General features: G+C 42.5%; 1 protein-coding gene across 7 annotated transcripts in view; it reads left to right on the forward strand.

The window, feature by feature from the left end:
- Positions 1-272: 272 nt before the first annotated feature.
- The window catches only part of KLHL32 (kelch like family member 32), a 143,341-nt gene continuing 128,755 nt past the window's right edge, over positions 273-14,858 (forward strand). For all 7 annotated transcript variants that reach the window (XM_077812837.1, XM_077812842.1, XM_077812841.1 and 4 more), the window contains exons 1-2: positions 273-295; positions 3,025-3,205. In XM_077812837.1, coding sequence (XP_077668963.1) covers positions 273-295; positions 3,025-3,205 — 204 coding nt within the window. The remainder of the gene's footprint in view (positions 296-3,024; positions 3,206-14,858) is intronic.

Here is a 14,858-nt window from a genome sequence, read left to right on the forward strand (position 1 = left end):
TTGGGCTTATGTGGGAAGTGCTGGGGAAGAAAAGAGGGGAGGAAGTTATCTCTAGGCCAGGGTCAATCTAGCCAATAATGTTTTGTGACAAGGATGGACAAAAAATGTTGAATTTGAGTTTGGCCTCCTAAAAGTTTTGACCTTTAAGGATAAGGCTGCCTTTGCTTCAAATTTTAATATACCTTTTCTCTGTCTGTCTTTTTTAGCTGTAATGTTTTCTTCTTCCTCCACAAGATTTTAAGTATTGAGATTCTGAAGAACAAACGTGAAGGATGCCATCTGAGAGGTGCCTCAGGTATGGTACTTTAAAGCAGTGCAGGATGTCATTGTCATTTAGCATGGTGTTTACTGAAGCATTAGTCATCATATGATGCATTAACAAAAGCATTCATTTAACACCTGCATCTCCAAATTATAACCTGGAAGAGATTGCTTTAAGAGTTGCTGTTGCCATTATCATGAACAACATGAAGCATGAATGAGACAGTAGTAATTTACTTGAACCCCACAATCCTCTCCAATTCCCTGTTGTTTCTCATTCTTTATGTCCTTGTCTACGTTAGGAGTTTGCCCGGGGGCATTTTCGGTGCCAGTGAATGCCCGAAGTGTAGACAAAAAAAACGCTGGAGTCAGTGAAGTTTTGCACTGGTGCAGTCATAATGGTGGCAGGCGATTGTTTGCTGTGATTGGGGCACTTTCCCAACGGCCATCTATAAGAAGGCTGGCTGCAAAGCATTCTTATTCATGCACTTCCTCTTCTTGCCCTTCCAAAGTTCTCATTTCCATTTTTCCTTATCCATCTGACACCTCAATCTGTTTCTCTCTTGTTTATGCTTCTTACTGGCTACTTTACTTAAGGAAATAATTATTATTTAATTCATTTTGGGAATGTTTGCACAGAGGGTGCTATACAAAATATATTCATGCTATGGAATTTCTGCAGGATCTATCACCAGTCTGGTTCCCTGGAGGCTGCTCTATTTTATACCCACTGCCTACATCTCACTGGGACCAACTTGGCAGTGGTATCCCACGATACATCCTTTCCCTCTGCCATGACCCCGACACTGGAAGATTCCCTCAGACATGGGGGATAATGAACTGCCTAGATCTACTATGCTTTATGGCCACTTTGTACTCGCAGAATGGTACAAAATGGCACAGTGTGCCTGTGAATCAATGCTCTCATGTTTATAACTTTCAGTTGAAACTGTCCATAATGAACATGCAGATGTACATACCATAAAAGTATGTAAGTATGTGGTTGTAATCAGAAAAATTACTAAAAGTTGAGATTGGTGCATTACAAATATTTGCTCCCTCTGATTCCAACTCTGCTGAGTTTATGGACAAAATCAGTGTTTTATTTCTGTTAGAAATGGGAAACGAGGATGCACGTGACCGAACTGTCTTCTATTGTTCCTCAAGCATCAGGAACAGAATTGCTGGTTTTGCTTTGGTTCCAGGTTCCTTATTGTTGGTGCTGAAGAATGAACCTGAAAAAACACAGTTGGATTTTTTTTTTTTTTAGTTATCAGTGTGAACTTACAGCACTGACTGCTTAAAATAATAAATCTTGACTGGACTTAGTGAATTTCCTATGGAAGTTACAGAAAGGAAATAAATGTTAAACAGCAAGAAATTGCTTTTACAGGATTGTCTTTCCTGACAACTGTACTTTATTGTATATAAATAGGATTCCACAAGCAGAATAGTCAGAAATTATTTTGCACTTATTTCTTTGGTGTGAAACTAAATAAAGGACTAGACCCTCAGCTGGTATAAATTCATATACAATTCACATGATTTAGCCCAGCAGAGGATCTGGCCAGTTGTATGTGGATTTTTTTTCTTTCTCCATTCCATGTATTTATTATTTTTTATATACATATAATCAGGTTGTCCTTTCAGTTTCCTGGAGTGGAGGAGATTTGGATCAGGCAGATCTAGGCAGGGAAGCACAGAAGCTCGGGGACTATCAGCTCCATGGCTTTGTCCAAACACCAGGGAGTCATTTAGAGGAGATGCTTTTTGCAAAAGCACCTGTATTGGTCCTTAGCACCATGTAAGAGTCACCTGAGCCCTTAACACAAACCACCAAGTAGCCATCTGGCAACTTTAAGTTACAGCTATTCTGAATTGGGTTTAAAGAAGCAACCTAAAAGTGAAAGACTCTAGTCTCTTATTTATTCCTCAGCCATCTAGCCCCTTCTTATTTTTAAAATATGCTCATATTTTAAAGTGAAAATGTAGCAAATATTGATATCAAATGACTAATTATTGGTTGAAACCACTTTTACAATATTACCAAGGAATAATGGAATAGTATGTTCTGTTGCTTTGACACCTTATATTGCAGGTATTATCTGAAAAGTAATAGTAAAAAAAAATGAACGTTCTGGTATCACAGATCTGCTGCTTGTGAGGCTTTAGAGTCATATCTGCTTTTTTTAGTGACAATTTTAACTAATCAGAACTACTTTTTACCTCCATTAGTTCAGCTGAACCAACATAGCTAAGGAAAAATTAGATGGAATCTCTTCTGGCTGGCAAAATTCTTTACAAAGTACGAGTAGTAGAAACTGTTTTTGATGATAATACGTGAGCCAGACAATTTGTAGAGTTGGTTACATGAATGTTCAATATTCCTTTCTACTAATATATTAATTTAGGCCACTTTGGTTGTTTTTCTATTACCCTGTAAGAAGATGATAAAACCCCAAACCTTTGTACTCCTCTTACTTAACACTTGTATAAATCAGGACACTGAACCCAACAGTGGAGTAAAGGAGAAAAGAATCAGGGTTTGAGTTGTTGTAAATCTAACATATTTTCTATCCAAAATAAAACTAAATTATGTGAAACTTTTCCTGTGCGAAACATACCACATACAAGCGTCTCTTTGTTTGGGCACAAGCTGCTTTATTTTTTTTAAACCAGAAATGTTGATCAGCATTAACTACTGAACCTCAGAGTTAGGTCTTATGTTTGTTGATAGACTCTCTTTGTTTCCTTCATTTGCAGTATTCAAGAAATGCTGACAGGTCAGAGGCTTTGCCAATCCAGTTCACATAATGATGCTGTCTTGGCAGCCCTGAACCAACAAAGAAGTGATGGTGTACTCTGTGACATCACCCTCATTGCAGAAGAGCAGAAATTCCATGCCCATAAGGCAGTACTTGCAGCATGCAGTGATTATTTCCGAGTAAGTTTACCTTCGCATTTTCCTTCCCTTATAAAATCACTAAGAAATATGATGTAACTTGAAGAAAAAAATGGTTGCAGGTTCCATGCTGAGCAAGTTACAATTTAAATCTGAGTCTTTGAAAAGGATGAGATTTATATTTTTTGAAATGCACATAATGCACTTTAGTTGCATATCATGCTATTAAAGTATCCATAATTTTTGTAAGTGTGAATATTATTTTCAATTTTTTCTAATTCAGAGTATAATTTAGTTTTTGTCTTTAATCTGGAGTCTAGACTTTTTAAGAGTGTTCTTTTAACAGAGGTATAAGGGTTTGTGTCTGTAATTTCCTAGGTTTTTAAAAAAAGCAAACTGAAAAAGTGGGAATTGCATTATGTGGCATCATATTAGAACATAAGAGCTACCATACTGTGTCAGTATGGCCCATGTTGCCCAGTATCCTGTCTCTGACAGTGGCCCATACCAGAGCTTCAGGGAGGAGTGTAGAGAACAGGGCAATTCTAGAGTGATCCACTCCTGTCTTCCATTCCCAGGTTCTGTAGTCAGAGGTTTAGGGTTGCCCTGAGCATGGGATTGCATCCTTGAGCTCCATCAAAGGCTATTAGCCAAGATGCTTTCTTCCATGAACTTATGTAATTCTTTTTTGAGGCTGCTTATACTTTTGGCCATTATAATTTCCCATGTCAATGAGTTCCACAGGTGCTTTGTGTGAAAAAGGAGTTTCTCTTGTTTGTATTAAACTGCTGCCTATTAATTTCATTGGGTGACCCCTTTTTTTGTATTGTGGGCAATTGTGGATAACAACTCTCTAGTCACTTTTTCCACACCATTCATACTTTTATATAGTGGCATTATGATGTTTTGTGTCTTATTTTCTATCCATTTGCTAATAATTCCTAACGTTCTGTTAACCTTTTTTTTTTTTTTTTTTTACCACTGTTGTGCATTAAGGAGACATTTTCATATATCTGTTCATGGTGACTCCAAGATCTTCTTTGTATGGTAACAGCTAATTTAGAACCCCTCATTGTATATGCATAGCTAATATTATTTTTTCCAGTGTGCATTACTTTGCACTTAGTAGTGTTGAATTTCCTCTGTCATTTTGTTGCCTGGTCTCACCCAGTTTTGTGAGATCCTGTAAAAACTCCTCGCAGTCTGCTTTAGACTTTAATATTTTGAATAATTTTGTGTCATCTGCAAACTTTGCCACTTCACTGTTCACTCCCTTTTCCAGATCATTAATGTGCATGTTGATGCCCACATGGATCATGATCAAGGTTTGAACCTTTAGATCTACAGCAAAGACCTATACCCCTTGCGGTAAAGGAGTAAATAATAGAAATAGTAGGTTGTCATCTTCCACGTGGACCATCACTAAGGGGGGATGGGACACTTTACCAGAGGATTTCTCATATTTGCTGATAGCAGTGGCATGCTGAGACTCGGGAATCTTGAGGTTCCCTTCCAGCCTTTGGAGGGGAGTTTATATTACTGGATCACTTCTGCCTTGTTTGGATCACTTCTGCCCTGTCCCTTCCAGCCTGTCCATGTCTCTTTCCTTCCCCTGGCTTCTTGTCCCAACACTATTCTTCTCACCTAGGTAGGCCCAGTCTCCTTTCCCAGCAAGTGCTAGTTTCATCCCTTCAAACTCCCTGTCCCAGTCTTGTTGCCATTCCCAGTCCTCTCTTCCCAGCTCCTCACCTGATCTCTCTCCTTTTCCCTATTGCCAGACACTCCATTCATGTTCCTCATACCCGCTGGCTCCCAGTCTCCCTTCTTATGCTCCACATGCAATATCTGCATCCCCTCCTTCTCTGGCTCTTTTACCCAGTCTCTTTGCCCATCCAGTTTGTTCTCCTCCAGTTGCCTGTCAGATCTCCCTTTCCTTGCCACACAGATTCCCAATCTCCTCATCCCCTCTCAGACTACAGTCCTAATCTCCCCCAACCCCCACAGGGTCCATGTCCCCAGTCTACTCCCCCTAAGCCTGCTGCAAGTCCAGCTCTTGTCCACTCTTCATTCAAACCAAGCAGCTTCCTCTTCCATGTTCCCTCTGCATAGCTGGGGGCTCATTCAGAGCACAGATGAGACAGGCTCCCTGCTCACCGTTCAGGTGGTCACCTCCAGCATGTTCTGCAGCAGCATGCAGTTGCAGGAAAAATCCTGCTCAGCCCCAGGCTGCAGCATGCCCAGTGTGGCTGGAATCTTCTGGGAATTTAGCTGTGAAGTTCTAGTAAGCCACTATGGAGCATGTGTGAACTGTGCTTTTTCCCCGTCCCCACCCCCAACTGCCCAAAGGCTTATAACTTGACCACATTGGGTGGATTTTCATGGGGATGACCCCTCTGCCAAATTTAAAGCCCATGCCCCAAAACATTGGGCTGCTAGAGCTTTTCACAGAAAACATCACCTAAATGTTTTAACATGGCACAATAACATATCTTCCCTGTCGTTTGTTCTCAGAAACCGCTGAATAATTTTAGCTGAAACACTCCAAAAAATTTCAGCTTGACATAGACACCCAGCATAGAAAATTTCAGCCCAAATGATGGAAGTTGGGTGAAATTCAAAGCAATTGAAAAACAGGTCTTCTAATTGGAAGTGTTGTGCAACCTTAATTTATAGGCATTGCTACCAGTCCCACTGCGTGTGTGTGTGTGAGTGAGTGAGTGAGTGAGTGACAGAGAGATTCTAAACTATAAGTATCTATAAGTTTATTTTGAAATCTCGTTAAGTAGCGAGTCACCTTAACACTATCCTGAGACTAGAGGAGTAATTGCTTTAAAAGTCTGTTTTCAGTAACAAAATACAATTATTTAAATTTTTAGCTACAGTAGTTGTAGCATTAAATGCCTCTACAGTGACCTTTTCATTCCATTATAATTATATTACATTCCATGTAATTATATGTTTTTAACACCCATGTATTGCTAGATATTCCGTATCCTTAATTGTCTAAACAGTATCTTCGTCCTCCCCTGGAAGCTGATAAATTTTTTGTTAATGTTGAGGTTTAGCTTGCTATATACATATAAGGAACACTGTCAACTTGAAATCAGGTTTCAGAGTAGCAGCCGTGTTAGTCTGTATTCACAAAAAGAAAAGGAGTATTTGTGGCACCTTAGAGACTAACCAATTTATTTGAGCATAAGCTTTCGTGAGCTACAGCTCACTTCATCGGATGCATTCAGTGGAATTAAGTGATCACTCTCCTTACAGTGTGTATGATAACACCCATTTTTTCATGTTCTGTGAGTATATAAATCTCCTCACTGTATTTTCCACTGAATGCATCCGATGAAGTGAGCTGTAGCTCACGAAAGCTTATGCTCAAATAAATTGGTTAGTCTCTAAGGTGCCACTAGTACTTCTTTTCTTTCAACTTGAAACCAGTTACTTTCACTGCAAGGGCTACTAAATCAATTTAACTTCCAGTTTTTGAGTACATTTTCCCAATTTCTCTCCCTTGTTGCTATCAGAGGGACCCTCCACACTTAACAGGGGAAAACACTTTTGCCAGATACATGTATTATTCTTATTGTGAGTTGCTGATCCTACTATGTTGCTTCTCTTGGCCCTATGCAGCCAGGACACCTGTTTCTCCTCTTCTTCCTGGAGCGCAGAGGGGCTTGATAGGGTTGCCAGTTTTCAAATTGCAGAAAACTGAATACCTCACCCCGCCTCTTCCCCGAGGCCATGCCCACCCGCTCATTCCACCCCCCCTCACTCTGTCTCTTTCACTAGGCTGGGGAAGAGGGTTGGGGTGCAGGAGGAGATGAGGGCTCTGGCTGGGGGTGCGGGCTTTGGGGTGGGACTGGGGATGAGGGGTTTGGGGTTCAACAGGGGACTCAGGGCTGGGGCTGGGGTGTGGGGAAGGAGGCTCAGGGTTGGGGCAGGGGCTTGGAGTGCAAGGGAGGGTGCAGGCTCCAGGTGGTGCTGATTCAGGTGACTCCCAAGAAGTGACCGGCATATCCGGCTCCCAGGCAGGCAGGAGCAGTGCAAAGAGCCCCTCTGGCTGCCCTTTTGCCTAGGAGCTGGATATGTCGGCCACTTCCTGGGAGCTGCGCAGAGCCGGGTACCGCAGCGCCGCCAGCTGGACTCTTAACACCACATTGAGCAGTGCTGACCGGAACCGCCAGGGTCCCTTTTCGACCGGGTGTTCCAGTCGAAAACCAGACACCTGGCGACCTTATGGGGCTAGGTTGTTGGGGCGCCTGTGTCTGATTTCAAGGAGTGACTGGGATGGGGAGGGGGCACTTTCCACTCTGCAGTCTGATTCTGCTGCTGACAACTCTGTCTTCCCCTGCTCCGGTCTGGTTGGCGCCTCCTAGTTTTTCAGAGGGAATAGGTGCTGTCTCTTTCCTCTTATAGGGAGATGTATTGTCACAGCCTCTCCTGGTCCCATGGGAATGGCTGTAGAGCTCTTTCTCCTCCCAGACTGATTTTTTTATTACTCTCCTTCTGAGTGGCTTGAGGTTATAGAGGTATTTTCTCTTGCCTGCTGTCTGGTGCCCACAGTCTTGCAAGGGGGAGGTGATAGGAGGGGTACATCTTGTCCCCTCCTGTCCCAGCTGAAAGGGCCTAGTGTAGGATGCATGCACCCGCTGCTGTTAAGTACTCCACAAATACTTTAAAGAGATCCAGGAAGAAAAGTTGGGGACATGCTGCTTCCCACTTCCAGGCAGCTCCCATTACTCCACAGCCTTATGAAGAAGTCCAAAGGATGGAGAATGGGGCTCCTGTTGATCCCCAGTTCCACTTAGGTGTCTGGGGACTTAAGATTGGGGCTGCCCTTCCTTTCTCAAAGTCATTTGTTACTCTCCCTTTGCAAGAGTTGTTGTGTGGTAGTCACATGGCTTCCCCTCCTACCCAACACATTCTCTCTTCTCTCATTCCCCACCCCCATATAATGCCTGGCAACATCTCACGAAGAGTGGGCTGCAGCCTGCCTGACTGCCCTGTGTTCTTTAGCAGTGTGACAAGAACAGGTCCTGTCTTGCTTACTGATTGATTGACCTTGAGATTGGGGCACTGTGACTCACCCTGTTTCCAGTTGAGTTATTTGGTGTTTGGTGAATTGTCATTGTAAATTTTTGTCTTGCTATCCTTTGAAAAAAATAACAATTTTAAGATGGTTCAAATTATTAAAAGCTGCATACATCATTTCTATTGAAAAATACTGAGGGAGTGATTTGATGCAGAACTTAGTAATTTGATCTGCCTCAAAATAGTTATAATTTAGTAGGACATGTTGTCCACACTTTAAATATCTGCTGAAAAATGTACCACTTCTTTGCTAACAAATTCATTAGAGCATAAGCTTTTGTGGGCTACAGCCCACTTCATCGGATGCGTTGAATGGAACATATAGTAAGAGGATATATATATTCCAATGTGATATGTGCCAGCAATGCCCCTCTGCCATGTACATTGGCCAAACCGGACAGTCTCTACGCAAGAGAATAAATGGACACAAATCTGACATCAGGAATCATAACATTCAAAAACAGGTAGGAGAACACTTCAACTTCTCTGGCCACTCAGTAAAAGACTTAAGGGTGGCAATTCTGCAACAGAAAAGCTTCAAAAACAGACTCCAACAAGAAAGTGCTGAGCAAATTAATATGCAAACTAGATACCATTAACTTGGGTTTGAATAGAGACTGGGGGTGGCTGGGTCAGTACACATACTGAATCTATTTCCACATGTTAAGTATCCTCACACCGTCTTGTCAACTGTCTAAATGGGCATCTTGATTATCACTACAAAAGTTTTTTTTTTCTCCTGCTGATAATAGCTCATCTTAATTAATTAGCCTCTTACAGTTTGTATGGCATATTCCACTTTCTCTGTGTGTATATAAATATCTTCTTATTATATGTTCCATCATTCTATGCATCCGATGAAGTGGGCTGTAGCCCACGAAAGCTTATGCTCTAATAAATTTGTTAGTCTCTAAGGTGCCACAAGTACTCCTGGTTTTTTTTGTGGATACAGACTAACACGGTTCCTACTCTGAAACACTTCTTTGCTGAAAATCAACCAAACAATAGCTGCTATTGGTAGACAAAAACTTTGTTAGGAAATTGTGGGGTGATAAGACTGATGTTGCATGGGGTGATAGTAAGTGAGGAAGGAAATAAATGCAGTATAGCCAAACCTAACCATCCAAACATAATGAATCAGCTTCCACCTAACTGTCCCCCCTCCCCAAAATAAAAAATCATGAGGTTGGCTTACAATCATGATTTTATTTAAAGTGTTTACATTTTGGTTTCTGAGCCTTTAGGCTTCATTGGGTCATGTTTACAGGTTTTCTCTGCAACCACTAGGGCTAGAAACTTAGCTTTCATTGGTTTAAAAAAGTGAGATTCTTATGTGTAATCACAGGACTCCAGGAGCTGGGGCTCTAAGAAGAATGACAAATACCATGAAACTCACAACAAAAGCCCATTGGGTACTTCTCATTTACATAGACTCTTGACGTTTTTCTTTTGCTTGTTTTTGAATTTTATAAAAGGGGTAGTACAGTATCTTAAAAGTGGGGTGCATACTTTCTCTTATCTTCATGAACTTTAGATGGCTCCATTGCTGAAAATGTGTAATCCTGTAAGTGTTTTCCTGAAGGAGAGAGCAAGAGAAGGGGGTGTCTTTCTTAAAAATAACATTATCATACCAATATCTGCTAGGAAACTTAGTCCTTGAGAATTGAAATACCACAATCAATAGCTGAGAATTGCTTCATTTTCACATAAGTGACTCTACTTTTTGACCTTGATTATGCTTCTTCACTGTGATCAAATTTTCCAATAATTTTGTCTGTGGACTGTCTATTGTCTATAATTTTCCAATAATTTTGTCTATTGCTTTTAGAATGACTGATCTCATAGATCCCTTCAATAACCAAACCTTAATTATAGGGGTACCTTATAGGCAACCTAAATGTAGGCATTGCTAACACTTTGCTTTATATAAGGTTCTTGCAATCTTTTTTGGGGCAGCTGTAGCCCCTCCATTGTTTGCAGCAGGTCTCTGAAATTGGTCAGGGAGAGGGGCCTGGCTGTGTCAGACTGACAATGTCCTGAATAAGCTTCAGTGAATTAAGTTAAACCTTATTGAACTAGGTTTAATAACATTGGGGTCCATTGTATTAAAAATGCAATTGTTTATGTGTTGTTGAGGGATCGTGAATGTGTGGTCATGGAAAATGTAAACAGGAGAATGGGGATGAGGGGTGATTAGGCAAACTCATGCAGTTTGGAACATCTCCAGAGAAACACCACCCCCTAAAGAGTTTTGAATATACTGGTTCAAACTGGAGTCTCCAGGGACCAACGGACAAAGAAAGGAAATAGCCTGGTTTTAAACTGGCTCATGGCCTCTTTTCTGATCCACCAAATGGACAGGACCTCTGGTCCAAGGTGGGCCCCTAATCTTTAGGGAAGAATTGGAAGGACTAATAGACAATCAGAACTCTTATCAGAGTGAAGTGGGGTGGGGGGGAACCTCTGACAAACTTATTAGTACAGATGTAGGTTCTTTTATTGTATTTAATTTGTTTTCACTGTGGTGCTTTTACCTTAAGAATAAAATAGGCTAGCATAAAAAGAGCTGTGCAGTATCTATAACTGTGGGCAGTCAGACCATTAACAGTCTCTGAAAAACAAGCAAGCAGGTGTGTTGGGAATAACACAGTGAAGGCAGGGAACTGTGCAGTCTAGAAACACCCTAGTCAGAAGGGAATGAGATGCAGGTTTCCACCCATGAGAGGTAACAACTGGGGAGCTGGAAGCCTGAGAGTTGGTGGCCCTGGCTGGACCACTGAGGGGAAATACATGTGCCCTGAACTGTGACACAGGCTGCAAGCTAGACCGCAAGAACCTCATCCATAAAGGTGCAAGGGTTGCTTGGGGCCAGGTGGAGGACTGGCAATGCAAGGTGTGGGGCTGAGCAGGGGGAGTCAGGTGTGGGGGCCAAAGAGTGGAGACCCCCACTCTGTCCAGTGGGAAGGAGCCAACTGCCTCCTGTGTGAGGGAGATCTGCGCCTTCAGCCTGGGTGGCCTCATGTGGGGTAGGGACATAAGGCTGACAGCTTGCTGCTGCCTGTTAACTGGGGCCCTGGGAGCTGCCCTCCTGCTGGTGCCTGAATATTCAACTATTCCCATCCCTCAGGGTCTGTCACCAGGGCCCAGAGGCCTTGGTAGCCCTGGGCCGGAGTCTGCCCCATCGTCGTCTAACACAGATGCATGAGGTTCGGGGGGTAGACATGGCAGCAGTTGGGGAGGCACCTGGGGGTTTCCCACAGACTACTAAAGGAATAGAAGAGGGCTGGTGGCAGACTGAAGTTTTGCCTAAGGTGGCTGATTGGATTGGATTGAGCAGTCTCTGGAAAGTTGGGTTAGTCAATGGATGTATAAATTGCATTGTAATTGTACTAGCAAGCTATGTGATTTCCACTGAGAGATTCTTCTTTTCTACAGAGTTCAAATATGGAGTATTGCTTCTAAAAAGTATGACTTTACTACCACACATTTGGAATATTAGCAGCTGTTTTTATAACCTAATGATGTGTGGGGGGTGAGTTTTTTTTAAATGAAATGCTTCAATTTCTCAAAGTCTGAACAACCCTCTTTCTCCTTATTTCCATTTGAATGGGTTTATAGTTAGACCACTGAATTACTTCAAAACGACAAAAATCTTTCATGTAAACTGGATGATCAGGATAATCTGAATCAATAAGATCAGTTTTTAAAATGTCAGTACTACTTCGATCTTTGATAGGGAGCATTTTCAATTCATAGTTTTAAATACTTTCTGTTCAAGATGAGCCAAATAGAACTAGATTTTCCAGGGACTTTCTCCTGTAACTTTCATAGCTGCTTCATAAGCACCCCATTCTCTGAGAGAGTTTTGAGTCTACTATTCCATTGCTGGCAGGAAAAAGTATTGTCAACTGATATCTTTCCATATATTCAGCACAGCTGATTGTTTGTATTTTGTTACATGTACAATGTACCTTGCTAAAGCTGAACTTTGCTCTTCAGGGCCACTTACTTCTGCTGTATTTAGAGTTGCCAGGCGTCCGGTTTTCTACCGGAACGCCTGGTCAAAAAGGACACTGGTGGCACTGGTCGGCACTGCCGACCTGACTGTTAAAAGTCCAGTCAGTGGCACAGCAGGGGCCCGGAGCTAAGGCAGGCTCCCTGCCTGCCATAGCTGTGCATTGTTCCTGGAAACAGCCGCCAGGTCCTGGTGGTCCCTAGGCATGTGGATGGCCAGGGAGGCTCTGCGTGCTGCCCCTACCCCGCGTGCTGGCTCCGCAGTTCCCATTGAGCAGGAACTGCAACCAATGGGAGCTACGGAGGCGGTGCCTGCAGGCACAAGGGCAGTGTGCAAAGCCTCCCTGGTTGCCTATGCACTTAGGGGCTGTAGGGACCTGGTGGCCACTTCCTAGGAGTTGTGGTAAGCACCGTTGGGCCCACGCACCCTGAACCCCCTCCCACACCCCAACCCCTTACCCCAGTCCTGAGCCCCCTCCTGAACTCTAAACCCCTAATCCCTGGCCCCCCCAGCCAGTGCCCTCACCCCCGCCCCCTGCACTCCAGCTCCCTGCCCCAGCCTGGAGTCCCCTCCTTCATCACAAACCCCTCAAACATCCAAAATAATTTATTCTAAAATTGGAAGTTTATTGATCGAACACAAGAAAGAAAAAGAAATTAAAACAAGCATTTATATTGGAAAAAAATTGAGTGATTATGCAAAATAAATGTAATCAGAAACTTTAAAATCTCTCTTTTTGGAGGCAAAGTATCAAAGTCCCTTATTTTATTAACAACCGTTCTTTTATGTAAAGGAAAGGGTTAATTTTACTCTCAGTCCTGATATGCGAAGAGTATTCACTTCTGTTTCAAACAGACAGATAGACACAAGGTGGAGGAGAGAGGATAGAAAAAAGAGAGGAATTATGGCTTTTGTTGATGTTTTTTGAACACTGGACGGCTTTGGGTGTTAGGCTGACCACAGATGGATGCTTTGGGTGTTAGGCTGACCACAACACATGTTGCTTGGACTCTGGTACATATTCTGGTCAGGGACATCATCTGGTTGGGTCCTTTCTTCTTAGACAGGACAGGATTGTGATCATCTTATCTCTCTGGGCTGATGCAGTGCAGTTGATTTCAGGATTTGATGAAAAGCTGAGAGTGAGAGAGAGAGAGAGGAGAAAGCAGGGGGAACAGAAAGTGACCCAAAAGGAAGGCAGGCAGAACAAGATGTTTGCGGTCGTGATAAGTGAAGGGAGGTAGCTCCCTTTTATGAACACCGAGCTATAAAGTCCCACTTGGTGGCTGTTCTCTGCTTGCTTTACCTGTAAAGGGTTAAAAAGTCCCCCAGGTAAAGAAAAGGGAGTGGGCACCTGACCAAAAGAACCAATGGGAAGGCTAGAACTTTTTAAAATGGGGAAAAACCTTTCCTTTTGTGTCTGTTGCCCTTCTCCAGAGAGAGGGGACAGAGCAGGACAGGGCTTCAGTTATGCTGCAAAAAGTTTTAAAACCAGGTACGAAAAAGTATCAAATCATACCTTGACCTTACTTATCCGAAACCCCAAATATGTAAGTAATCAGGGGATGTCTAGAAAGACGCCTTTAGGGTTATTTCTTTTATTTCTTATTGGCTTGTGGATTCCTTTGCGCTAACCCCAGATGTGTGTGTTTTGCTTGTAACCTTTAAGTTGAACCCCCAAGAAAGCTATTTTGGGTGCTTAATTTTTGGAATTGCTCTTTTAAAATCTAGCAAAAGCCTAAGTTCCAGATGTATTTTCTTTCTTTTTGTTTTAATAGAATTTACCTTTTTTAAGAACAGGATTGGATTTTTGGTGTCCTAAGAGGTTTGTGCACATGTTTAATTAGCTGGTGGCAACAGCTGATTTCCTTTGGTTTTCTTTCTACTCTCTTCCCCGAAGTGTGTGTGTGTGTGTGAAAGGGCTTGAGGGTACCCCACAGGAAAGAATTCCTAAGTGCACCTTTCTGGTTCAAAAAGTAGTTTTGCATTTGGATGGTGGCAGTGTTTACCAAGCCAAGGTCAGAGAAAAGCTGTAACCTTGGGAGTTTAATACAAGCCTGGAGTGGAATGTATTAATTTTTAAAATCCTTGCGGGCCCCCACCCTCTGCACTCAAGTTACCAGAGTGGGGAATCAGCTTTGACAGCAGTGCTGGCAAGTAGGTATCCCCACTGCTGGGCTGAGTGTTGGTTGTCATGATGATATAGTGATTTTCAGGACTCACAAGTGAAAAACAAAATTCCTTGAACAAGAGCAAACCCTAGGGACCTTCCTCTGAGGAAAAAAATCTTTTAGTCTGGTCTTCTCTTTGTGTCTTGGGGGAAAAGGTGGCCTACATAGTTCATCACCTCAATATTTTGTCCACCAGTTAGGCCTAATATCCGTCGCGCCAATTGTGAAGCCAGAAATCAATGGACCAAATCTTCTGGTTTTACCATCATGATTTCAACAGTCCTTGAACCATATCAGCAGGTCCTTGTTGTTTGGACTAATCCAGTTTCTCTGTCTGGTTCTCTTGCACTTGTTCATAACATCCATTATTGAGAACAACTTGACCATAACTAATTTCCAAGCAGGCAAAAAGTTA

The sequence above is a fragment of the Eretmochelys imbricata genome, chromosome 3 (assembly GCF_965152235.1).
Source record: "Eretmochelys imbricata isolate rEreImb1 chromosome 3, rEreImb1.hap1, whole genome shotgun sequence".
NCBI classification, from domain to species: Eukaryota; Metazoa; Chordata; order Testudines; family Cheloniidae; genus Eretmochelys; species Eretmochelys imbricata.